Source organism: Pholcus phalangioides, unplaced genomic scaffold (genome assembly GCF_987345545.1).
Source record: "Pholcus phalangioides strain wild (caught in Gottingen) unplaced genomic scaffold, Ppha-v1.0 ptg000002l_1, whole genome shotgun sequence".
In the NCBI taxonomy this organism is placed as follows: Eukaryota; Metazoa; Arthropoda; class Arachnida; order Araneae; family Pholcidae; genus Pholcus; species Pholcus phalangioides.
The window spans coordinates 15,320,590-15,347,247 of record NW_028301595.1 but is presented as its reverse complement, the minus strand read 5'-3'; the positions used below and the strand labels follow the sequence as shown (position 1 = coordinate 15,347,247).

Genomic DNA, 26,658 nt, shown 5'->3' with positions numbered 1-26,658 from the left:
ATGTAATGATTAATGAGTAAAAAACACATGCAACTGTTGAAAAACTTACCTTGGCAACGTTGAACAAACTAGTACAGTAAACTCATTGTACTCTTTCCATATATCTGTTTAATAATTAATCAATAAATCTGTTTCTTTGAATTGGTTGTTTAGCTCAAGATGAACGCATGTGAGCAAATATGTGTTCAGATATTTAATGTGCTTTCTAAACCCTCCTACGAACCATATCATTCTTTATACTTTGTCATTTGCTCTAAACTGTTGTTACGCTGACAGATAGCAGTGGAATGAAAACGATAAATCAACTCGTTTTGAAGAAAAAAAAATCGCAGAAAATGGCACATTGACTCCATATATATTGAAACAATAGTTGATGTCATAACGAGATGACTCTAAAATGGGTTTCTCACATTATAATTGCTATCTAGAAGATGTGTTCACTGAAAATTTGCGGTGCTATAAGCAGGATTGGTGCTACAATGAGATTCAACTATACTTCTCGAATTAGAATTGAGTGAACTGAATATTGCACAAGTTTATTTCAGAATTATTGTGGGACTCCAGCCTGCTGTACCAACTTTTAAAAAAAAAATACAGATGACCTTTGCACCTCAAGGTTGAAACTACAGAAAAAAACCTCAGTTGACAACAGCAGTTATGAGTTCAATAACTTTGAGCCATAGCCTTTGTAATTTACTGTACTCAATTTAATTGTATTTCAATTCCATTGTGCTGGGTATTGCTTGGGACTTGTAAACACATCACACTATACGTATAGCAATAAACATAATTTTACACTAACAATAATTCTCCAGACAACATTATTTTCATAATCAGTGCTCACAGCTAGGTGGACATATGCAGGGTGATTACTCAAGTCCCTTCGCCACAAATTACTGGTGAACCATTGATTGTAGAGGCATACTTCCAACAACCTCAGTAACGTCATTCACATTCCAAGAGGTTGTATAGTTATTGGAATAAAAAATGTTACTTTTATTTGGTCATCTTGACGTAAAAAATCAAATTAGAAAGTTGTTTCCCTGTCTCTCCCGAGACCAACAAAAACTTTCATGTTTTTAAGTAAAAAAAAATTGCTGAAAATAACAGCATAACAAGCTTGTTCATTAATTTATGAGATTTTTTCCCTCATTTTTGAATTGGGCGAATATTGGATTTAAAAACATGGGGTTTTTTTGTTGACTGTAGGAAAGATAGGGCAACAACTTTCTCTATTTAGATTTTTCAAGATCAGATGACCAAATAAAAAGTTAATTTTTTTTTATTTCAATAACTATACAACCATTTGGAATATGAATGGCATATCTGAGGTCTAAATGTTATTTGGATACTTTTACTAATTGGTATGAATGGCATATCTGAGGTCTAAATGTTATTTGGATACTTTTACTAATTGGACGTATGCCTCTAGGATTAACAGTTTGCCAGTAATTAGCGGCCAAGGGGGTTTAAGTAATCACCCAGTACAAGTAGTAGATACATTGTACTTGTATTTTACTATATTTTACTTTTGCTTTTAATTATACTATATGCAATTTCCTTGAAAAAATTGATTTTTATTTAACATTGTCATACCTTTGTACTCTGTACACCCTTGTCCATGGTGGTACTAATGACAGAATCCTTGCAAGCAAGTCAACCAGAACACTAGGAGGATAACTTTTATATCGTCCAGTTCTCCACAATTCATATAATCCAGTGCCTCGAATTACTAACGTAGGATAAATCTTCATACCATCAGCTCTAAAAGCTGGATTCTCAAAAAACTCCTGAAAATGTTTAAAATACAAACAGAAAATGTGAGTAATGAAAACTTAATCCTGTAAAAAATTGTAATTTTTATCAAAAAAACAACTCAGAAATATCAGTTTTGTTTCCCAAAGTGAATTCACGCACAACAAATTGCTCAATGTCTCTTTCCAGGTCAACATTAGGCAAATCAGGCATCATATGAACCACCACCTTGAAGCCACAATCTTTTGACAGTTGAAAGGTCTCACAAACGGCTTTGATTGTATGTCCTCTGCAAAAATAAAATATATTCAGGATGTTTCTCAGAATCGATCATTTAAATTTGAAGAAGTATGGAGTAGCAAAAAGAGCACAATTTCACATATTAAAGTATAGTCACAAACATAGGCATGACCAGTATGATAATACGCATCTGGATGCATGATAACACATCAAAAAATTCAATTTTAACACTAATTTACCATACGCCAACTCTGGTAATATCACCATATGGCAATTTTCAACCAGTGAAGTTTAGTGGGAAATGAAGGCACCATCTATCGGTGGTAGCCCCAGGCTCGATAGGTAAAGAAATTGTTTTCTCAATGTTTTTCCTTCAGATTCGAATACGTGGACCTTGACAGTAACCTTCATTGTGGAAGATAAGCATCTTACCACTGCACAATTCGGACGCCAATTTCAACACTGAAAATTACCCAGTTAGAAGGTACTGTGTGTTCACTTCTGTTCATGTGTAAAGTTGTCCAACTGATGCAGCCATTTTACAAAGTGACTTCACAGAAGACGTAGCACTAGCTCATCACGCAAATGCTGTATGCGATTACTAAGATGGACCAATCTCCCCACCAGAAAATACAACAGATTTATTTTCAATCAATTTCTTTGTGGGTGGGGGGGGGGGGGGTGCATAATGTGTTCTTTTTTCTTTCAGCAGGAGGTGAGGGTGAATAAGTGAACATGGAATGAAACATACATAAGACAAAAACTGTTTCCACGGCTTCTATATAAGTTAGGCTAATAGGGCTCATTAGTGATATTTTTATTTATTAGTTTGTATTGTAAATTTACTAGAAACTGGCCCATCAAAAATTTTATCTTAGGAGACTGCTGGAAATTCAGGCCCAGAATACCCATTCTAGGATGTGGGTGGAGAGGGGGGTTAGCCTCTGAACAATTCTTCCCAAACCTGTTTCCTAGGTAAGATTATGAAATATTAATAAAATTAAATGACATTTTTGAATTAAACTTTCCATTCTGTTACCAAATATATAAATATATACAAAAATATTTTATTGCCTGCACAGGGTTAAAAAAAGATCATGGATATATTGGGGCCTACAGAAAATTACAGTTACATAAAACTATTGTGTAGTGACAATATTAATATTCATTAGTTTATTGAAAACTGGAGTAAATCTATATCTTTAGCAAGAATGCGTTTAGAGAAAAAATTGTGAACAATTTCAAACTCTTAAAGGCATCTACATGACCAAGGAAAAAAAACTACACAACTATAGAATTACTAAAAGTAAAATACAGCTACCTATTAGTGTCACGGGCAACATCTTCATAAACACTCTGTACTCCAACTTCCAGTCTGGTGCAGCCATACTTTAACATGTCACTAGAAAAACAATCTGAATAAATTATCTGCATCATACATCTGAATATAAGGTAGACTGAGGTAAGTGGAACCACTTTTTTCTGTAGTGCAATATAGTCCTTATCACCTTCACCTTGTATGAGCATCTATTGCACCAAGCACATTTTAACTAAAAAATAAAGCACGGAAAGAAAACGTCTGCAAGAGAGCGCTCAAAAAAGCCAATTGAATTTTACAAATCACATATGATTCCACTTACCTCAGTGGACCTTACCAAAAACTATTAACAAATAGTAAATTTTAAGCACTCCACTTTTATAAAGGTTATAAGCTAATTAAATTTTATTGTCAAATTCATTTTTTACTCAAATAAATAAGAAAAAAACAAATAAATAATTAGTCACCTCAAATGGCGTTTCAAGCAATAATCTGGTCTAGTCTCTATGGTTATACCGATGCATCTTGTTTTTGATCTCTCACTATATTTAACTGCTTCTTCCACACTAGTACTCATGTGTCCAGAGAGGGCATCGTGGAGACTTCTTATGAAATAATCTCTATAATCTTCTGACAAACTCATGAATGTGCCACCCATTATTATATATTCCACTTTGTCAACATCATGGCCTAATAGCTTCAGCTGAAAATTACATAATTCAAAATATTAAGCAGCAGTACAAATATACAAGGTATGCTGTAAGTGTTAATTCACTCTTTATCTTATAACCCATTGATAGTAGAGATATGGTTTTAATTTAAAAAATGCTCAAAATGTGTTCAATAATCACTTTGTACATGTTTCCCAGAGTGAAAATACAGCGTCATAAAATGAAAATATTGAAATTTTTATATTGTCCTCCTGTCTAACTTCCAATTAGAAAATTGTTGCCCTGTATCTCTTGAGGCCAACAAAAAAAATCCTGTTTCTAAGTGCAATATTCCGAGGTATTTGAATTCAAAAATCGGAGAAATGTTGGGAAAGAACAGCATAAACCAATGTACAATGCTTCATTCCCTCATTTATGCCTTCTTTACCAAGTTTTTGAATTCAAATATATCAGTGAATATTTCACTAAGAAATTTTTCTTTGTTGGCCTCAGGAGAAACAGGCCAACAGCTTTCTAATTGAAAATTACAAGGTATTGTCTAAAAAATTTAGATATTTTATTTTATGTGACACACTGTACTTTCACGCTCAAAACTGTACAAAGTGATTCCTAAACACATTTCAAGCCCTTTTTAAATTAGAGCCATACCTATATGACGAACAGTTGATGAGAAGAAGGCCAAATCAGGATTTGCAGGACACCCTGTTTATTAGGGAATTGTTGATAAGCTTTTTTTTCTTCAAAAAAAGATGCATTTCACATATAGTTTTACTTTTATAACTTAACAGATATTTTATTTGCATTCAACACAACTGTATATAAAACTATGGCAAGACACACTGTTTGTCCACAAAACTAGGCACAAATCAATTTTCATCCCATGCAAGTCATATGCAAATGCAGAACCGCCCTTAGAAATGTGAGACAGGTACAGCCACAACTGGCCCTGCGCTTGTGGGGAGCCAGGTGATTGACGGTAATTGAAATGAAAAAATATGCATTAAAGAATTACAAAGTTAACCTCCCTTTTTTCACCAAAATCCATAGAGACAGAGCTGGATTTCCCTATAGACTAGAAAGGCTGCAGCCTAGAGACACAGAGGTCTGCAGAGGGCCCCTAAAATCTTTAACTGTTATTTTTTGGAGAAATTGCTCCAAAAGATTAAATTTTGAAACATTGAAGTAGGAAGTTCAGAATGTTGTTACCTCACATTACAAATGTTTAAAATGCTCTAGATACGTATTAGGTCAATAAATTATCATATATCATGCATGCAACAATTTGTTTTTGACAAAGGACAGCTGGAGTTGGACATATAATGAGCCCCATTTACCTTCAATAGCCTAGTGCCCTATTAAATTTAAATCCAGCCCTGCATAGGGAAATAATAAAAATATATGTTTGCCACAGGTAGCTAAATGCATTTTTGTTTCTAATTGTAGATGCAGAACCTCAAATCAAACAGAGGGGCCAAATCATTGAAGGCTTTCACCAATTCATAAATTATTACTTTTATTAATTCAGAATTTTCATGAATAGTAATTCTAGAATTACTTCTTTAATATTGAATTTTTACCAGTTCCGAAATTATTTCTTTAATCACTTCTGAAATTATTTCTTTAAATCTATGCTGAATTTACATAGGTGCTAAAATTGGTATTTTATTCATTAACCCTAGAATACTAATTAAAATAAAAACTGCATATTACGTATATTACCAACTGCATTTCTGAGATGTACAGTTAGTATTCTAGGGTTGGTTCTGAAGTTATTATTGTGTGAATTTTTTTCATTAATTCTGAATTTACATAAATGCAGGAATTATTTCTTTGATTAGGTTCTAATTTCCATTAGTTTTGAAATTAATTCTTTCATTAATTCCTCATTTTCTCCAATTTTCATAAATTTTTGTGTTAATTTATATTTAATTATTTATTCACACTTTTCAGCATTCCTGCACATTAGTTTTTTATGTATGAATTTTTTGCAGACAATGCTTCTCCCCTCCACAGAATATATAATATCACGGCTAAAGGGGCTCTAAAATTTTTTTGATGTCCTGATATAGTCAAGATGCCAATGAGCCTGCTATTATTTTTGCACCAAGCCCTACTTCTGTTAAGGGCAGCCCTGTGGAAATGTTATTGAAACATTATTAATTGAGAAATTAGAAGTCACATAGCTCACAGTTTTATATTATTATAAATATTTCAACTTTGTTATTTTTTGTTCATAAAGAATCAAAATGTGCATTAAAAAAAGAATACACTAAAAAACAAAAGAAATATGTATAACAAAACAATGATTTTACCTGTTCTAGCCTATTTCGTGCTTGCATGTATGGGTTGTAACGAGACCGAATTGCCCGCATGGATGTAGGCTACAAAACACAAGTTATAAGTATTTACATTTCATTTTTATAATGGTCAATCATTTGGATAATACTCCTTTCACCATATTAAAAAAATAAGAACTTCTAATTACAAGGTGGAGCACATCTTATGGAGCACAGTAAAATCATAAAAACCAAGAAATAATTTATTCTTTTTCAAAATATCTTCCCTCAGATGATATGCAATGGTCCCATCATTCAATCCACTTTTTTAAAAGCAAGTAGAGAAAGCTTTTTCTAGAATCTGCTTCAGTGAACCCTGCACAACTCAAATTTCTACCAGTTCACTACACTTTCTGTATATGTTGTTGCAAATTTTTCTAATCTGAAAAACATATGTAAATGCAATATTGAAATCATGCCTTAACCCCACTTACAGTCCGGATCTTGCACTATGCTATTTCTGGCTGTTTACAACGTTAAACGAGAAACTCTGTGGGTTTATTGTTAGTTATTTAAGCTGTGCAAGGTGCACTGAGGCAGTTTCCAGAGAAAGCTTTCTCTATTTGCTTTAAAAAGTGGATTGAATGATGGGATCATTGTATATCATCTGAGGGAAGATATTTTGATAAATAATAAATTATTTTTTGCAGTACCTATATATTAATTGATTTTTTTATGATTTTACTTTCAGTTCTTATGGCATGCACTTCAGACATAGTTCTTCCTTTTTTATCATTTAAACAAAAATCCGGTTCATTATATTATAATCTCATGTTGTTGTTACTGTGATCAAACATTTCAATTCTCTGAAATATGGGGAGAAATCAAACCTACTATAAATTGGAAATTAAAAATAAATTGAATACATGTCTCAAGTGAAGTTCAATAAGCATTCACTGATCCAAACGATGATTTATTTAAAAAAAAAAAAATTAAATATAACTACTTTTGATAGCATATCTGCTTTCACTATCTAAGAAAAAGGGAATACTGCAAGCAGTCAATATACAATATTTCTGATTATAGTAGAGAACCTTGTTATACACTTTGGCTGTCTGAAGTATGTGTGTGTGTGTGTGAGTAATGGGGATGCCTTCTCTTCCGACAGCTAAAGTATATAAAAGCACCTTCTTCCATAATACTGCACATATAAATAAATTTTAAGTAAACAAATTAATGAGGGAAAATGATTGAGATGATACATCCGATCGCGCAGAAGTAAGGGCAGAGTGTATAACTGAATTCTACTGAATATTTTTAAATGCAGTATTTCATTCTCTTACAACAAGAAACACACGTGTTTATTTTCAATACATAAAGTAGAGTTCATTTATATATATATGTGTAGTGTTCTTTTTCAATTTAAACTGACTAAATTGAGATGAAATTTATTCTTTACTGAATTTATATAATTTATATAATTAAGAATTTATATACACTGCTGGCCACCCAAATTGCAACACCAAGAAAGACAAGAGATATCGCAACAATATTTATTTTGTAGATAACATGTTGACCAAGCATCAAATGATTAAATTTATAGACTTCTGTGAAGTGTGGTTCCTGTCAAAATCACTTACCAGAGTAGCCGCCATTGTTGGAGATCACCGCTGCCACACACTTCGGCATTGATTCAAAGAGACTTTGGATGTGTTCTTGGGGTACAGCAGACCAAGCAGCTTCCACGCGTTGCCAAAGTTGATCTGGTGTGGCAGCTGGGGATGTAATCTGGGTCAATCGTTGAGCAACCATGGACCACATGTTTTCTATCGGCGAAAGACCCGGAGAGCGAGCTGGCCAGGGAAGCAATTCAATCTGGCGATTGACGAAGAACCTTTGGACAATGCGTACCACGTGTGGTCGCGCATTATCCTGTTGAAATATGGCTGTGGACAAGCCCTGAAGGTAAGGAAGGACAACTGGCTCCAACACCTCGGAGATGTAGCGCTGGCTTTTTAAAGTACCGGCAATGCGTACTAGAGGAGTGCGAGAGTGATATCCAATACCGCCCCATACCATAATACCCGGTGCAGGACCAGTGTGGCGGTGCATAACACAGCTGTTCAGCATCCTCTCTCCACGGTGTCTCCAGACTCGAATCCGACCATCGTAGTGTTGCAGACAGAAGCGTGACTCGTCAGTAAAGACAATTTCATTCCATTGTGCCGTCCACATCCTTCTTTCATCGCACCATTGGCGGCGGAGACGTCTGTGGTTCTGCGTCAAGGGTAGACGAAGCAATGGACGCCTTGCGGACAGACCACTCTGATGTAAACGGCGTCGAATGGTGCGCGCAGACACTGGATGATGCGGTACAGACTGAATGTGCTGTGCTATGGTTCGTGATGTGGCTGAGCGATCCGTCACTGCCATACGCCTGTCATCACGTGAAGTGGTGCACTGAGGTGGATGCGATCGAACACGTCGGTCCGTCGTACCCTCCTGCATCCAACGATCACATATCCGAAGATAATCCACAATCTCGGTAGGCCACTATCCTTCCTCTGTCGAACTCGGATACTTGATCAAAAGATGATCGCTGTCTTCTACGAGGCATAATTGATCGTTTTTTTGAAAAAACCACAAGAAAAACACAATTGCCGTACTTCAAATCGTCAAAATCTCCAAGCCTTAAATAGCGCTTTGAAGTGGCGCCACAGGCGCGCGTGATGTGTGTCTGCGCTGAAATTCTAATCATTTGCATATCTCACCTCCGCTAATGCATGTTGTAAATTTCATATTATTTGCATGCTTCCTTCAGGGTGTGACATTTACGGTGGCCAGCAGTGTAATTAAAAGAAACTTTTTTTAAACATGTTTTTTTAGACATGTTTTTCTTTTGTAATGATTCAGCCTTATTGCAGTAAATAAAATTTCCCTTTTAATTGTTTATGCATACATACAGCAAATCTTACAATATCTTATTAAATTAGAGAGTCACTTACTTCATAGCCTGTATATGACTGGGTTGAATATTCAAAATCAGAGTCAGGACCTCCTGGGCAATATCTAATCAAATATATCAATGTTAGTAAAAGTTACACACTAACGATCATAAAAATCATTAAAATGAAAAATGTGTATTAGAGAACGCTATACCATACAACTTGAACTTACACACAAACATTGCCTGTCATGCTTATATGAGGACATCTATGAGGCTTACACATAACAGCAATCACGGCAATCTATAAGAAGAATGTATTTCAAATATTTATCCTACATATATTATATTTTCACTATTAAAAAAAACCCTCTTTCAAATAAATTTACTTACACTTTTTATGATACTTTGTGTATGCAGTAGAGCCTCTCTAATCTGGCCTTTTATTATCTGAATCTTTTCCAACTTAGCACTTTAAACAAATCCTCCCATGCTTTGATGTTATTATGATCAGTGATTATTTTTCTTCTGATTGTCTAACGGAGATGTTCTGATGCTATTTTTAGAATATGCTAGGATCCCCCACTCCTAGTTTTGGTGCTTGAGCAGAGTGTGAGGTTTTAATTTATGATAAATTCTTTAGTGTCTATTCATTTCACATAATATTTTGGTGTAAAGTACTCAACTGATATTTAATGTATTTAATATTAAAAAAAATCAAATTTACAGGGTTTCAATCTCCCTAGATCAGGGGGGGGGGGGTAGCCAGAAATTTCGTTCGGGGGAGGAACCGCTTTCATTTCGAGGGGAGAACCAAAGTGATCGAACAATAGATTTGGCCATCTTCTTCCCTTTTTTCTGTCATTTTCTCACATTTCGGGGGGGGGGACCAGACCCCCAAGTCTCTCCTTGCTAAGCCCTTGCCCTAGATAGTTTGGATTTTTACTAATTGGGCTGGCGATTGGTTCCAATTAGGCTAGATAAGAGAGGTTCTACTGTACATTACATTCTTTTTTTCCAGAACTCATTCATTTTCATGGTATATCAGCATTCACTTGCTAGGAAAAAAGGGAAACACTGCAAGCAGTCAATAAACGATATTTCTGATTATCGTATTATATAATCAATATATTTAATTGTGCATGATAAGAAATTTTTTACAACAAAATGGTTTTTCGAGTTATTATTAATCATTTTGAAAATTTTTTTTTTTTGAAAGTTGTCTGAAGCTTATAATGCTTAAAATCTCAAAGTTTCCTGGGCATAGTGCTGTGATCCAGGCAAAATTAAACTATTTTTATTTGTTATATTACACCTATTGTAAGATACTTTCAATGATGACAAAGAGAACCTGATTGTCCTAAGACAACTGAATTCTTAATAGCAGTTGCTTGTTTAAAATACAAAACAAGGGAAACTTGAACTGGACAAACTTGATTCACCTAAAACTTCCCTTATAAGTGAAAGGATGCTCCTCTCAAAAAATCTGGAGTGCTCTCCAAAGCAAATAAAAATTTTGTATTTTTTTTAGCTGTTCATTATAGTGAGGTTCTACTGTAATATAATTTAATAATCAAATATGCTCACCCCACTAGCAGTTCGAATTGGCTTAGCCTTAAGTTTTGGCAGCAGAACCTACAGTAAAATATTTCAAAGAATATAAAGTATCAAACTGGCATTTAACATGAATACAAGTTATAATTCACAAATTATAAAAAGTGAAATTAGGGTATTGATCATACAGTCAACATATAAAACAAGATTGAATATGCTTAGAATTATTCAGAAAACAAAGAAATAATAAATTATTTGTTTTAAAAATTTCATTCAACTTTTTTTTCAGAGACAATGCTGCCAATAGTTTACAGCATTTTCAATGATCAGCAATTTGTAATTTCTAGAATGTATGAATCAATCTGCAATTCTAAGAATGTTCAGATTAAAATTTTAACACACAAAAACCTAGTTTGACCAACATTATCATATGTGATATGACTGGAGTTGGTGGACAGTGGAAAGAAAGGGTTATCAAAACTGATATGACAATTTATTGTTGATTCTAAATAACCCATTGAATTATAAAATCAGACTTTTTAAACAAAAACCTTTTTTAACCGTTTACAATAGAAGTACCAAAAATAATAATGAAACACTTGTCTCAATGATGAAAGGAGCTCTATCACTCCCTCACTCTGTTACTGCAGTCTTCTTCCTATAATGACTATAACCAAAATGAGTACTTGGGCTAGTATGTTTCATTTCTTTTTTCTTCTTAAAAATTGAATCATTCTCAATTCAACTACCCATTTGAGAGGTTTCAGTATTATAGCAGGACTTGAAAAATTGAAAAAAAATTTAGGTGCTAACCAGATTTTCTTAGAAGCATTTCTCCTGAAAAAAGTCTAAAATTCATCCCCCCCCCAACTTTTCAAGATTTTGGTGACCTTTCTCCTTGTTAGTGGACACACTGACAAATATTCCCAAAATTTTAATGCTTCACTCTGGTTCCCAAATTTAAAAATTTAATCTCACATAAAATATTTTAGGTGCTAATTACATTATTTTAGTCACCATGGCACCCAGGATTTGTCAAGTCCTGCATTATTTATTTATACAATATTGTTTGACCGAGGCCAATACAAGAGGATGCAGTGATGGGATTTGACATAGGAGACAATTGATGCTACATATAAAATCAGAAATTGAACTACAATCTATAGTATTTGATGGCATATTGTTCTAATCAATACTTGTTCCGGGGAAAACTAAATTTGAAGCAATCTGTGGATGCAAGAAAGGGTTTGAATTTTTGAGAGTGATTGAGTCTATTGGAAAAATATGATGATTTGATTAGAATATGGGAAGTGTCAATGTTAAAATAGCCGTGGATAATTTTGAAAAATAGGGATAGACAAGCGATATATCTGCGGGAGGTAAGTGGTAGGATATTATGTTAAAATATTTGAGCTGTGTGATGGAAACAGAAAGACCAGCAGTTTAAAATAATGTGGGTAGATTTATTTTGGATAGATTCCAGCTTATCTATATTGGTATGTGTATGTGGGTACGAAATTTCACAGGTATAAAAGAGGACAGGAAGGATATAAGTTTGGAAGAATAGATGTCAGAGGTGACCGGTGGAATATTTAAGGTTACGACAAAAGAAAAAAAATTTGGAGGCATCTTTGAAATATATAATCCATGTGGAGGTTCCAACGAAGGCCAGCAGAAATTATCACACCCAGGTATTTGAAATAGGAAACCTCTGTGATTATAGAATTATTAATTGAGTAAGGGAATTCAAGGGGAGATCTTTTGCAAATAGGTTTCATGAAGACTGTTTTAGAGATGTTTAGAGATAGCTGCCAAGACGAGCATCATTCGGATATAGTGTTAAGATTGTGCTGGAGGGAATCTTGGTTGGGTTTGCTGTAAAGTTTGATAAATAATGCTATCATCAGCAAAAAGTCTGATGGAGCAATTGATTGATATTGGTAGGATTATGATGGCTAATTCAGATGATTCTGAAGTTTAATAAATTTCAGAATATAAAATAACAATTAATAATAATATCATAGCTGCCAACTTTTGAAAATGAAAACTAGGGAGATTTTCGCGTGGACCCGTATTTTATACTAAACCCCCCTCCCTAATAAATACAAAAAGGGATTTTTCCAAATAAAATAGATTTTCCACATATAAAAGTTGAAGTGTAGGGAACAAAATCCCTACTCAAAAATTGAAGTCAAATGAAATAGGGATTTTACACATGGAAGTTAAACCCTAGGGAATAAAATCCCTATGCAAAAAACAAGTGAAATTGGAGGCCAAAACTTCAATGGTGACTTAAAAAAAATGTATAATGTTCAATCAGAAACGATGTGAACAAACAGTCTGCGTGAATAACCCCAAAATCATTGAAACATGAAGGGAAAAAAAGCGTCAATTTTTGAAGAACACAACTTTTTGTGACACACACTTGCTTGATGTTTTTTTTTTATTTCACAAGGGTGATAATGTCAGTCTTTCCACCATGACCAATGTTTATGTCTGTAACACAACTGATACAAAAAGAAAAAGTCGGCCCTTTTCTGGGACGTTTGATGAAAGGAAATTCATCGGAGAATAAGTATCTTTAAAACTGATTAAATATTTTTTTGCTTATCAGTATTCATGTTTTGTTATCGCACGTACGTGCAACGAAAGAGGAAGTTGTGACCACATGCACTTCACTACAATCTTCAATTATTACCCAGGACTATTGGCTGCTAAGCTATTTCCCTGCACCATAAGACAAACAGCTTTTCTTGTTACGAATGAAGCAGGGAATTTTTAGGGACAATTAAGGATTTTTTTGTGATTTTCGTAAAAATTCGGGAGATTTAAGAACTTTTCAGGAGGTCGAGAGATGAAGCTAAAATTCGGGAGACTTGGCAGCTATATGATATCCTTATACAGTTCCAACACATCATCACTGCATGAAGATGATGCCACTCTGATATTCACTTAACGGTTAAGGCTACTGGCTTATGCAAAGATGAATTCAAGAAAGGAAATTCGACTGTCTCTGCAGGGAATCAAATTTTCATCTTGCATAAGCAAGTTGCCTGAACCTTTGTACACCTTTACTGCCACATGCAAAAAAAAAAAAAAGTTTTTTGCAATTAAAAAACCCCTGGTGAATGTAAAAAACGTGAACATTCCCCACCCCCAAGAAAAATTTAAATATTTTACTATACATCTTACAAACAAGAGTTAAATTAGAGTATAATTATGTATGAAATTTATGCATACCTTTTTGTACTTTGTAGGTACAGCTGCTATTATATCAGTCAGACGAGGTTGAGAATCTAAGCCATACTTTGATGAGATATCACATTTCATTCTGGAAACAAAATTTGAACAAATCAAAGTGGAAAAAAAGAGCTCATAATAATTCTCATGCACCCAGTGAAACCAAGTGATCGAGACTATTGAAAAGTCCAGGCCATTTTATAAGAAATTCAAACTGATGGACCACTTCGAAGAAAGGGCATCCCAACAGTGTGGCGGAAGTCTTAAATTATTTACAAAAAAAGCAATAGGTCATCAGAGGTGACCGTTAAGAGGGATTTTACAGTATTAGTTTCCAGGTTGTTGAAAAGTTTTGCTTTTGTTAACTTTTCAGGATAGAGACGATATAAATAGGATGCAATATCCATAAGCAGGGATTGACAAATCGGACAAAAGTCTAGTCACCACCAAAGAGGAGGTAAAAGCCAAGCAATTTCTCTTTTTTTTGAGACAGAGAAATAGTCCAAAATAAAATGTTTCTTCTGATTTTTTTCAGAATGTAGTGACTCCTTTCCGTGCTGGTAGATGCACTGATAAAAATAGAGATGGGCAGCTGTTTTCTCAGCCCAAGATATCAAGGAAAATATATAGTTCCTAGATATTATGCCAAGGTGAACTTGGAAAAAAAAGTCACCTGGCCTCTGCCGGGACTCGGATCCATACTCTTGCATAGGTTCAAGTCCTGTAGAGTCGAGTCGGGTGAAACAGTTTTCTCACATTTAATGCTGTTTTTTCCAACTGTTTTTCAAATATAAAAATTTCTCAGTGAATATTGCACTAAGAAAAGTGGAATTGCTTTTGTTGGCATCAGGAGATATAGGGCAACAACTTTTCAATTTCAATTAACAACATTAATTGGGTTTTGGGGCAACATGGGGACTATAAGAAGTTAATTTTTTATTTTAATAACTATACCACTTCTTGAAACATGAATGACATCTGAGTACCACAACTTTTTTGGATACTTTCTTAATTGCAAGCATGCCTCTAGGATTAATGGTGTGCCAGTAAAATGTCACACACATACGCCATGTTACCTATGCACCCTGTATAATTTTTCTCTCTCTCAAATCTATTTATGTAGTAAGGTTACAGAGGATGAGTAAAAATTCTGGAAATTAATGGATTGAAAATTTGTGTCTAGTGTCTGAATATGAAAATATTGTTGTATTAACCCACAGAGCATAAAAAACCACTTGAATAATTCCTGGGTCATATATAGAAAATTATGATAGCCAAAAAATCAGTACCCCATAGCCAGGTCAAAGGCAAGTCTAAAAACGTGATCTTGAAGAAGAGCCCAAAAACATCTTTAGTAGGAGGTTTTTTTAGTTGCTTTCATCTGGCTCTGAGGTAGCTACAGATTTATTTTATGGGTAACACAAACATAAATCATCAAATCTAAGACAGAAAAATTATATATATATATATATATATATATATATATATATACAGGGTGATTATAAAAAAAACTATCCAGACATATGGGCCCCTAACTATCATACCATTCACAGAAACTGAATGAAATTTTGGCATAAGGTATTTTGAGGTATGCACTCAAGAATGACATGGAAAACAACAGTATCACTCTAACAGTTACGGTTACAGTGAGAAAATTTCGAAAATATCAAATGGCAACACCAAGTTTTTTGTATTGGAATGTGATCTCCATACTGAAAAACACTAAATAGCGTTGGAATGGCACCTGTAGCACGAAAATCCCCAGAGCTAGGCAAGGAAAAAGTAAAAAGGACTTTGCCGTGCACCAGAGCATTAATGTTCGTTTCATTCGTCACACCGTTTCTTCGGCCGAGATCCCAGCCTGATTAGTCCTCCACAAGGTCATGTGGAAAATTTGTGAAACACAATAAAATGCTTTATTTTATGCTGCTTCTCTGTCCTTATTGGTTGTCCTCACTTTTATCACATCTACCACTGGTGATTTTCATGCTACAGTTGCCGTTCGAACGCTATTTGGGGTTTTTCACAATGGAGATCACATTCCAATACAAAAAACTTGGTGTTGCCATTTGATATTTTCGAAATTTTCTCACTGTAACCGTAACTGTTAGAGTGACACTGTTGTTTTCCATATCATTCTTGAGCACATACATCAAAATACCTTATGCCAAAATTTCATTCAGTTTCTGTGAATGGTATGATAGTTAGGGGCCCATATGTCGGGATAGTTTTTTTTATAATCACCCTGTATATATATATATTTTTTTTTTGTGTAAACCATTTTACCTATTCAAATTCACTTTTTTGTTCTCTTTGTGGGCTTGAATCAATTCTTTCACGATCTCCGCCACCGTCTTCATCATGAGCTCTTGCTTTGAGCATTGTTGAAGGGCTGTGGAAACAGCAACAGATTAGGATCAATTTTTCATATTGGTAAAAGTTTTAATGCTTTGAACAAGTGCGTAATTAGGCTAATGACAATGACTTACCTACTGAAACGGCAACCCAGTCTATATTCCAAAGAATTTACATGACAATGACTAAAAAAAATAAAACTACGCAATCTGTAGGTAGATTTTAACATTTAATGGTTACAGTGCATTAGTCACCAGTACACACACATAGTGCTCATCATACTTTTTTCCTAGTTTCCAGAACACAACAAGCCTTTACATAATAATTAGAAATATCCATATTTATCGACAAGAAAATCAATTTGCACTGCTATCTCTGAAAGAAAAAAACATGGACACAATAAAGGTTGGAGATCACTGGTCCAAATGAATAAATTATCAAGCCAATTATTGGTTTTATTTACTGTATTAGCTGATGTAGCATGAAAATTGGGGCTTAACAGCCTTTTGAATGTTAGAATCAGGTCCATTCCTTGCATACCAAGAAAAAGAAAATTTAGAGTAATGATGACTATATACACTGTTCATACAGAGTGCGCAAGACTGTATACCAAGCAAAGATGAAGATGGAGTTTGAAAAGAAAATTTCAATCCCTCCGCAGGGAATGAGGAAAAAGTCTCACACCTGTAACTTGATGGTGAAGTACTCGCCCGGACTATGAGAGCATATGCAGGGTGCATAGGTAACAGGACATATGGCATTTTAATAGTGAACGGTTGATACTAGAGGCATACTTCCAATTATAAAAAATATCCAAATAGCGTGTAGTACTGAGATACATCATTCATGCTGCAAGGGGTTGTATGGTTACTAAAATAAAAATTATATAATATGTATATATAATTTCTATATGGACACCCTGTGCTCAAGAACCCAATAAGAAAGTTGTTTGCCTTGTCTCTCTCCTGATGCCAACAAAAAAAATTCCAAGTTTCAAAGTTTAATATTCCCCAAGATTTTCTCCGTTTCATGAATTTGAATAATTCCAGAAAAAACAGCATTAAATGCAGGAAGAACAATACTCACATTTAAAACCGTTTTTCCCCAATTTTCCAAATTCCTATATCTTAGTGAATATTACACTTAAAAACGTGGAATTTTTTTAACAAGCATCAAGAGAAACAAGGCAACAACTTTTTAATTGGGTTTTTGGGCACACAGGGACTGTATAAAAAGTTAATTTTTTTATTTTAATAACTATACAACCCCTTGTAACATGAATAGCATATCCGAGTACTTCACATTATTTGGATACCTTTTATAATTGGGAGATACCCTGTTACCTATGCAACCTGTATATATCCAGCCTTTCGTACTTTGTAAAGTGAGGTTTAATAAGAACTACACAATAATACACATCCAAAAAGACTGATATCAGTTCGCATCAAATGCTGAATAAATAAGCGAATGAGACGAAAATAATCGTTTTTACCTATAGCAGATCCATTTTGCTAAGGAATTTGACAACAATAATTATACCTAAGCATTTATTTAATACTCTAATTTGATAGCAGTTAATCTAATAGGAAATAGGCTACACATAAAAGGTTTTTATGCCATGGTGAACTTGAAAAGTCAGCTGGTCTCCATCGTAAATCAAACCCAGTCCTCCTACAAACTGGGCAAGCACGCCACCCATATACACCAGTGGTTCTCAAACTTCTGTTACCCGTGGCTCCCTTGCCCAATTCAGTTTATCTGCAGCTCCCGAGAAGAGTTTGGTTGACATTATCCCATACAAAAGAACCACTTCTTGGCATACAAATCAATATTTCCAGTTTACGGTGATGCCCCTATGAGTCGCTTCACACTTCAAGAAACATTGGTATATACCACAAGAGAATATACCATTTGTATATTCTCTTGTGGTAATTGGTATATACCCATTCTACTTGCGAACTAATCTTGCCAAAAAATTTCCTCCAAGCTAAATTCATGCTTCTGTAAGTCACTTGCTGCTAAGCTTTGTCAATAAGAATCATAAGCAATGTAGTATAACATAAATGATGTTTCTAGAATTCTGTGTCAGAGATTATTGTGAAACATCTCTAAAAAAGTTCCCCAATGTTTCAAAAGTTTGAAATGAGTCCTGCTGGTCCATGGGCTGGATAAGAAATAGTCATGTTCAGAGGAAAGAACTTTAAAAAAATTGTCATGCTAAATTTTTCTAGTACTCATTTGGATTTATTCAATTTTTTTCTAGCTTGTATGTTCGTTAAAATTTTCTTAATCCACACTATAACTACAACAGTGGAAATCACTGAACCCTCTGTAAAAATGCCACACCTTTTCTCAAGAATAATATTTTTTCCAATTTTGTGCCACTTATAAAGCTTTCCCCCTTCCCCCAACTCAGGGAACAATAATAAAAAGACTGGGAACAAAAAAAAAATGCTGCTATAACTGTGGCTTTTTTCTATTATTTATACTGAACACCAGGGGTTCTCAAAGCGTGCATGCCTCCACCATTGGTCAGGGTCAGTTGACAAAGATTTTTCATAGAGATTCTTTGTTAAACTGATCAGAGGAGTTGCGGATAGGAAAAGTGGTGCTGTGGGTGGAAAGGTTTGAGAACCACTGTTGTACGCATATTCCTATACTACTCCAAAAAAAGATTTAAAAAGTCATGAAACTTTGAATAAAAACCGACTCCATCCACTTCCAGTTCATCTAACAGGTTGAAGGGACAATGGAAAAGGTTTGACTGTGAAAAAAACACAATGCAGTATCTGGGTTTGTCATTGCCGAAATAAGAGGGTTTTAACTAGGGCTAGTTCGATTAATTAATAATCACAGTTAAAAATTTTAGTTGAGTTACTCGACTTGATCAATCCGATTAAAATTTCTATTAAAAGTTTGTTGCTTATTTTTATTTAACGAGACTAATTAGATATCTTAAATTAATATTCCTAGTTATGTAATTTCAGATAAGTGACTAAATTTAAAAATATTTAAATCAATATTTTGATCAAATTTTTTGACATGGGGTAAATGTCATGTTCATTAAAAAAAAACTGAATATTATTTCAGTTTTAAACTGGGTTTGACTGAAATTCCTGAATACAAGACCAAAATTTGTTGTCCCCACTGTGAACAGCAGTTTGCATATTCAGGAAAAACATCAGCTCCCTTTCCCCCATCAGTACCATTTGGGAGCAGTTTCTAGGGATAAAACCAACAGTTTGATAGTTTCGAAATTGGAGACTAACCTAAAATGACAGAATTAGAATTAAGTTTAAAAGTCTTTCGACGTTTCATTCGCATGAGTGGTGGCCATTTTCAAGAATTACCTGACAGTGGACAGTAGGCTACTTACGCCTTCTCCCTGCTTGAGTAGCACTGCCCGCTGTTACGTAATGCTTGAAAATGTTCGCCACTCATGCAAACGAAACATCGAAAAACAAAAACTGTACTTCACATCGGCCAAAAAACAGAAAACTTTTAAATTTAATTCTAATTTACACGGTGGCCACGAAAACCTTTCTTGTTTTATTAAAATGACCGATTTTCTAAAAAAAAAAAAAAAGAGAAGATTCCAGAGAAGAAATTTCAGGATTTGATAAAAATGTACAGCATTACTAAGCTGCAGCCTTAATATTCTTTATTTTATTCTAATATTCATTTATGTCTAGTGAATAGCAGAGTGAAATGATTAGCATACAGGGTGTCCCATCAAGACTGCCCAAACTCTGCACAGCCAAATTCCTCACTGGGAATACATAAAAATGTCCAAAGAACTGTACCTGTACGACACATAGTTTGAGAAAAATGTGAAAGAAAAGTATGATGTCATATCCTGTGAACAAAAGAAACTTCATTGGAAACATGAACATTGGTATTTGCATATGTTTACATAAGACAATGTTCAAAATGTCCACCGCGCATATCGAGGCATGCATACGCGTGCGCTATGGAATGACGTCAGCCAGCTCCGTGATATCTCCCCAATGCCACTGTAAGGGTTAAGGTTCTTAAAGGAATGAATCGGGCATTAGCATAATTTTATCTAGGGTTACCAGGTTCAAAAATTGAGAAAGGAGGACACGTGCATGTGCACCATTTGTTACGTCACTTTTCACAACAGATTTTGCAAAATTTATCGCAAGTCCAATCAAAAAATTCTTCAGGACCCCCACACCTCTAGTAATATTGGCACACTTGAAGCTTTCCAAAATAAATCCGCCCTCTTTATTCACAACTGTGTGCTGGTGATCTTTTAGGTCACCAATTAAGGTTCTTAAATTCGAACGTAGACTTGACCACCCCAAAAATTTAAAACCAATTTTTACCTCTACACACACACACACACAGACTGTTATAAATATATAGTTTCTTTCCTAATACCATAGTTGAATGGAACAAGCTCCCTTCCACTATTGTTAACTCCCCATGATCTCTGCTTTCTTGTCAAATGTTACAAAACATCTGTGCGCAAATCCACCACTTCCTCTTGTATAGGCCTTTCAGACCAACAATATTGCATATATAAATACACAGATGGCGCCACTAGGAATCAGCACTGAGTACCCTGTTTTTTTTCCATTTCTCAATGGGAAAAAAAAGAGGCAACACTCCCCCCTCCCTCCCCTCTTCAGTACATGGCATTAGATGTTGGTGCAATGGTATTCTCAAAACGGATTTTGCCATTTTCTAGTCTTCCAGAACTGTTTTTCAGACTGCTTTTTTCATTTCATCCAAGAGCGAGCTAGGAATAGCATCTGCTGTCCTACTAGCAACTTTGGTTCTTGTATTCTAGGAATTTTGATGGCGATTGGTCAAAGCACATAAACGTGTAGACAAAAACCACGCACACACTCATATCAATGAAGAGATTTGTTTCAGAGTGGAAAAAAAATTATACGGAATTATTATCCTGCAAAGGACAAAAGGGGAGTTTTCCAAAACGTAGGTAGGAGGATGCTTGAAATGACATAAAAAAGGACATCTGGTAACCCTAGTTTTACCAATTTCATTTATTTCTGCATAGGAGGAAAGCATGTTAACACATTGAGGCCCAGTCCGGGTGCACTTCATGGTAATGAGACAGGGCCGTCATTTCAACTTTTCTCAGGGGGGGCAACGCCCTTGATGGGCCTGCAATGAGATCTAACGCTACGATTTTGAAAAGTAAATTCACAAGCCAACCAATGTGGTCCTTCTGCGGCCGATCAAGTCTCAGAAATGCATATAGAGAACAAGTTGATGACAGTAGATGCATGAAGCCTTTCTCGCTTGCCGCTGAGACTTACGTTCAAATAACCTCAGATGATGCCTGCCACAGATGTGGGCGAAACGTCAGGAAGAAAATCTCCTAGACCATGGCCTAATAACCCGGAAACCGTTTGCAAGTCATTTAACGCTGGCCATGAAAGCCTCAGACAATATTACCGATTTCTTTTTATCATTTTCACCTCGCCATCCATCAGCCACCTCGTTGGGCAATTTGCCTGTTGTGGCGTTGTACTTGTACTTATTTAGAAATATTTATAATTATTTTTTTGAATTTTACTTTTTATTTTCCTCGAGCAGCCTCAGAGCCCCTGGGGAGCACATATGAAGCTCCAAGGGTGCCGTGGAGCATCGGTTGAGAACTGCTGCTATAGAATATCTTTTATTTATTAGAAAAATGTAAGTACAGTAAAACTTTGATTAACCATCACTCGTTTAACCATCAGTTTCTGTTATCCGTCTTCGTCTAAAAAAATGCATGAGTATCGACAAAACAGACATCTTTAAAATTGTATATGGATTAGTTTTATGCCCTTCTGTATAAAGCCGAAGCCTGTGTAGTTCAAATAAACAAATATTTTGGTTTGGTTGTGGAATGTAACAAAATGGATGGGGCTTTAAAATCTTGAAACTATTTCTAGTGTGACTACCATTAAAGAAATTGTTGACGATGAAGGATTGGTTCTTAACCAAAAACCTACAACTAGCTACTCAGAAGTAGAAACAATGTTATCAAAATGCATCAACTGGTTAGAAATACAAGAGGATGCAATTGCAACACAGATCCTACTTCTGTGTAAGATACGGAACATCGCCACGCAGGAAGCTTAAGCCTCAAAGAACACAGAAGGGAATGACAGATTATTTCAAAGTACCGTAACATATTTTTATATTATTACAATACATTTCCGTACATTACTACTCTTATATTGATCATTTTGTAAAATTAAATACAATGTCTATGTATTATTCACTTTCAAAGGATTTTATTTTAATTTTCGCCCCAAGCCTGCAGTGAAATCGTTACTGTACATATATATTAAGAGATTTCCGTTACAGCCCTTGTTCGGATGGTGATGGTTAATCAAAGTTTTCCTGTATTTGACCAAGGAGTTCAGCTCTGAGAATGAGGGGGGGAAGAGTTTCTGTAAAAAAAAATGAAGAAATCCAATTCTATGAAATGGAAATGCTTCTTTTTAAATCACAAACCTTCACAAAATCTTACATAACCAATGGAAAAAAAAAAAACATATGGAGAACTGAACATGAAATTTTTGTAGCATGGTTAGTCGGCACACTGATAATCCAGGTTCTACTGTAGTTGTTAATACATTTATCTTGCCTCAAAACTTATTACAAAAAACCCCATCACTTGGTTCTCCCACATCATTCGAAACAACCGATGTTTTGAGTCATGTCGAGGCAAGAAAAATTAGAAACATCCATTAATTTCACCAAGGATTGCTGTCAGTGTTTCTTCAAAATGTTGCAAGGTTAAAAAAATTTTTTTTTTTGCACTTAAATTCTTAAAACATGACTTTTTTTTATGTATTTTCACCCTGATATTTTTCCCATTTGTGTGTGTATATATATATATATATATAGTCATTATTTTTTTTCTACACAGCAGGTGTGAGCAATGGTAAATTTTTTTCAAATACTGTTGTTTTCTTTCTTCTTTATTGGTTTTATTGTGACAAAATGCATGATTTCTTCATCATCAACTGACAGTTTTGTGAATCATTCTATTGTTCTATCGTGATGAGATTGGATTCTAGGTACGTGTATCGTGAGCAAGGTGGTGAAAAAAAAATTCCATGATAAAAAGTTGAGATTCTGAATATGTTTAGAAATAGTAATTCATTACCGCAATCAACTATATAATGAGAAAAATCTTCTTTATTCCTGGGTAAAACCTCTTATGTTTCATTAGCCTGAATGAAAAAATCATCATTCCCTTCCCCTTAAACTTTGCTTCCGTGGTTTGAGAATCGATAGTTGTGAATTGATTAGTTTCCATTGGATGATTGGGTAGCTGAAATATTGAAAAAGATGGAAAAAAAAAAAAGATTAAAATATGTCATTTAATAGTAATTTTCTCATCTTTACTCTCAATATGTATACAATTCATCTTCCTGTTTTAATCCCCAAAAAGTAATTAATCTCCATGATATTATTTATGTGTTCTACCCAAAATAGATGCTTCAAGTTGAGAATTCACTAGTAAGCATCCATTAGGGCTGCAAAAATGTATTGCCCAGGGCATGTAAAAAAATTCAAATAAAATTTTTTTTAGGGTTCATGAGAAATTTTGAGTTATACAAATATGTATATATGTGATATACATATTTCTCATCATTTTTAAATAGATGGATTAATCATTAATTTTCATTAATAGATAGCAACATTTGTTTTGGATAAGTGGGGGAAAATATTATGAAAAGGGAAATCTCCTTAGGCAACACTAAGTTTTATGAAAATTCTTTTTACAAAGCTTGACAAATGCAGCCAATAAGCTTATTGGTTGTATTCGCTCTAATGTAACCAATACGCTTGTATTTTTCAAGTTTTATAAAAGAACCTTTATTTTGAGATTTCATCGAATAAATGAATAATTTGAATTCTATATTATTTGCATACTTTCATCAACAGATAGCAGCACGTTCATTTTGAATGTGTGGAAACATTTGCTCAAAAGGGGGAAAAAAATAAGCAATATTCTCAATATTCTTCGGGCATATATTTTTTTCAAGTTACATTCCGCTTTAGATTTGTCCAGCCCTGACACCCATGCTTTTTAAATTTGTAGAGATAAGAGTGGAAGACGTGATATACCAGTTGGAGAGACATCGAGTATTCCATTCTTGTGTAGATTTTGTTTTCCCTCATGCTCAAGATGGTTTTAAGCCCTCAGATTACCTAGAAAGTCATTAAGCATGCAAACAAATATGTGGTCCAAGCTTCTTTTTAAGTTAAATTTTTTTTGGGGATGTTCCTTGTATACCACATTCATTACTATATATCCTCCCAAAACCCTTCTATCTTCTATAAAGAAAACATGGAACATGCTATAGATGTTTTAATGCTACTGATGAAAACATATGGAACATGCTATAGATGTTTTAATGCTACTGATTTCTCATCTAGGTGTCCCAGTGACAAATTACTTAATATGAACAATTTTTGTGCATGATGGTGGCATTAGTATTTTTCGAAGATCAGTGAAATAAGCAAATTTTAATACTTTTAAAAAGGTAGGCCTATAACATCGCATGACACAATGACGAATAAAGAAAGGTTGTGACTGCGATTGTATTATTGGATATGTACTTGCAGTTTTTGGTCTGAAATTAACTTCTTTCTGTTTAGCCTCAGTAATGGGAGGGAATTTGACTTTTCCGCTGATTGACTCACAGTATGTCCTATTTTAGTTTCAATGATCTGAAACGCACAATTTGAGAGACCAATAACTAGGATTTCTAGGGTAAAACTGTCATTTATCACATAATATGAGGCATGTTTTTTAAGTAAGTACCGTTTTGAAATTCTGTCGCTGCAGTCGGCATTCCATACATGCTCGTTGTGTACCTACATCTGTTGGTAAACCAGACGCCATTACGGAAACATTCGAATTGTGACATACGTGCTGCGATTCGTTTTCTTAGTGCTAAAGATGTGAAAGTGGCTGAAAGCCATCGTGATATCAGTGAAGTGTATGGAGGAAACATTATATGAGCGATGGAATGGTATGGAAATGGGTTAGAGCAGTGATTCCCAACAGGGGGCGGTAGAAGCTACCGGTATAACACAGGATCCTATGGGTTAGATTGCATTGGGGGGCGATGGAAGAAAAAAGTTTCTGAAGGGGGCGATGGGGCAAAAAAGGTTGGGAAACTATGGGTTAGAGCTTTTAAAGATAGCCACACAAATGTTCATGATGAGGAACGAAGTGGGTGACCTTCTGTGATTACTGAAGATTTGGTGCAGAAAGTTGACGAAAAATTGAAGGGAGAACAGACGCTTTACAATTTCATCATTTTCTAATGAGTTTTCTCAAATTTCCAGAAGTGTTCTCTATGAAATTGTGACTGAATGCTTAAATTATCGAAAGTTGTGCAATCAAAAACAAAAGATGTGGTATGCTGAGTAAGGGGATCATTTTGCTTCATGACAATGCCCGTCCACACGTGGCTAATCGAACCAAAGATCTCTTTGCCTCATTTCGCTGGAAACTTGATCACCCTACGTACAGTTCCAATCTAGCACCCAGTGACTACAACATGTTTCTCCATTTGAAGAAGCATCTGGGTGGTCAATGGCATAACGACGATGAGGTCACAACAGCCGTGTTGCAGTGGTTGTCAAAACAGTGTGCAGACTTCTATGAGGATGGAATTCAAAAGCTGGTTGTACGATACGATAAATGCCTTGTAAAATTATGTTGAAAAGTAGATTAAGGTACAGGCTATCAAGTAAAAAAAATTATGAAGTCAACCTGTTTTCTTTTTATTTCAAAACGGTACTTACTTAAAAAAACATGCTACGTACTTTAGCAATACTTCTTATAACAGGGTTGGCAGGTTTTTGACATCAAAAACCTCAAATATCGCTTTTCGATATAAAACTTCCAATTGGAAATGACACGTTAATTGCATGTAATGTTTCAAGTGACTATGTTATACAAAGAATAAATATTTAATATGATTGTATAAAATTATTTCCCACTCTATACAGAATTATTTTGCACAAATTATGCATGGTTTTTTTTCCTTGTAAAATATACAATTTGAATAAAGCATAACATGAACATTGAAGGGAAAACTGTGGAACAATTTGACATTCTTTGATTCAAGATGATTCTTAACCTTCCAAAATTTTTTCAACTGCTTATATATGTTTGCACTGATATAAACCATCTGCTGTAATCTTTTTACAACAAATAAGTGTTTAAAAAAGTTTATTATATCATATATGTAATGTTGATTTCTGTTATTAAATTATCTTGATAATCACTGA

At 34.6% G+C, this 26,658-nt stretch overlaps 1 protein-coding gene across 1 annotated transcript in view; it reads right to left on the bottom strand.

The window, feature by feature from the left end:
• The window catches only part of Elp3 (elongator complex protein 3), a 40,114-nt gene that overhangs the window by 4,193 nt on the left and 9,263 nt on the right, over positions 1–26,658 (bottom strand). Inside the window, exons 3-12 of the mRNA XM_089238719.1 lie at positions 16,285–16,390; positions 13,999–14,089; positions 10,792–10,839; positions 9,438–9,508; positions 9,266–9,329; positions 6,297–6,365; positions 3,781–4,016; positions 3,317–3,397; positions 1,918–2,044; positions 1,597–1,790 (exon numbers count right to left, since the gene is read on the bottom strand). Of these exons, the coding sequence (XP_089094845.1) occupies positions 1,597–1,790; positions 1,918–2,044; positions 3,317–3,397; positions 3,781–4,016; positions 6,297–6,365; positions 9,266–9,329; positions 9,438–9,508; positions 10,792–10,839; positions 13,999–14,089; positions 16,285–16,390 (1,087 nt within the window). The remainder of the gene's footprint in view (positions 1–1,596; positions 1,791–1,917; positions 2,045–3,316; positions 3,398–3,780; positions 4,017–6,296; positions 6,366–9,265; positions 9,330–9,437; positions 9,509–10,791; positions 10,840–13,998; positions 14,090–16,284; positions 16,391–26,658) is intronic.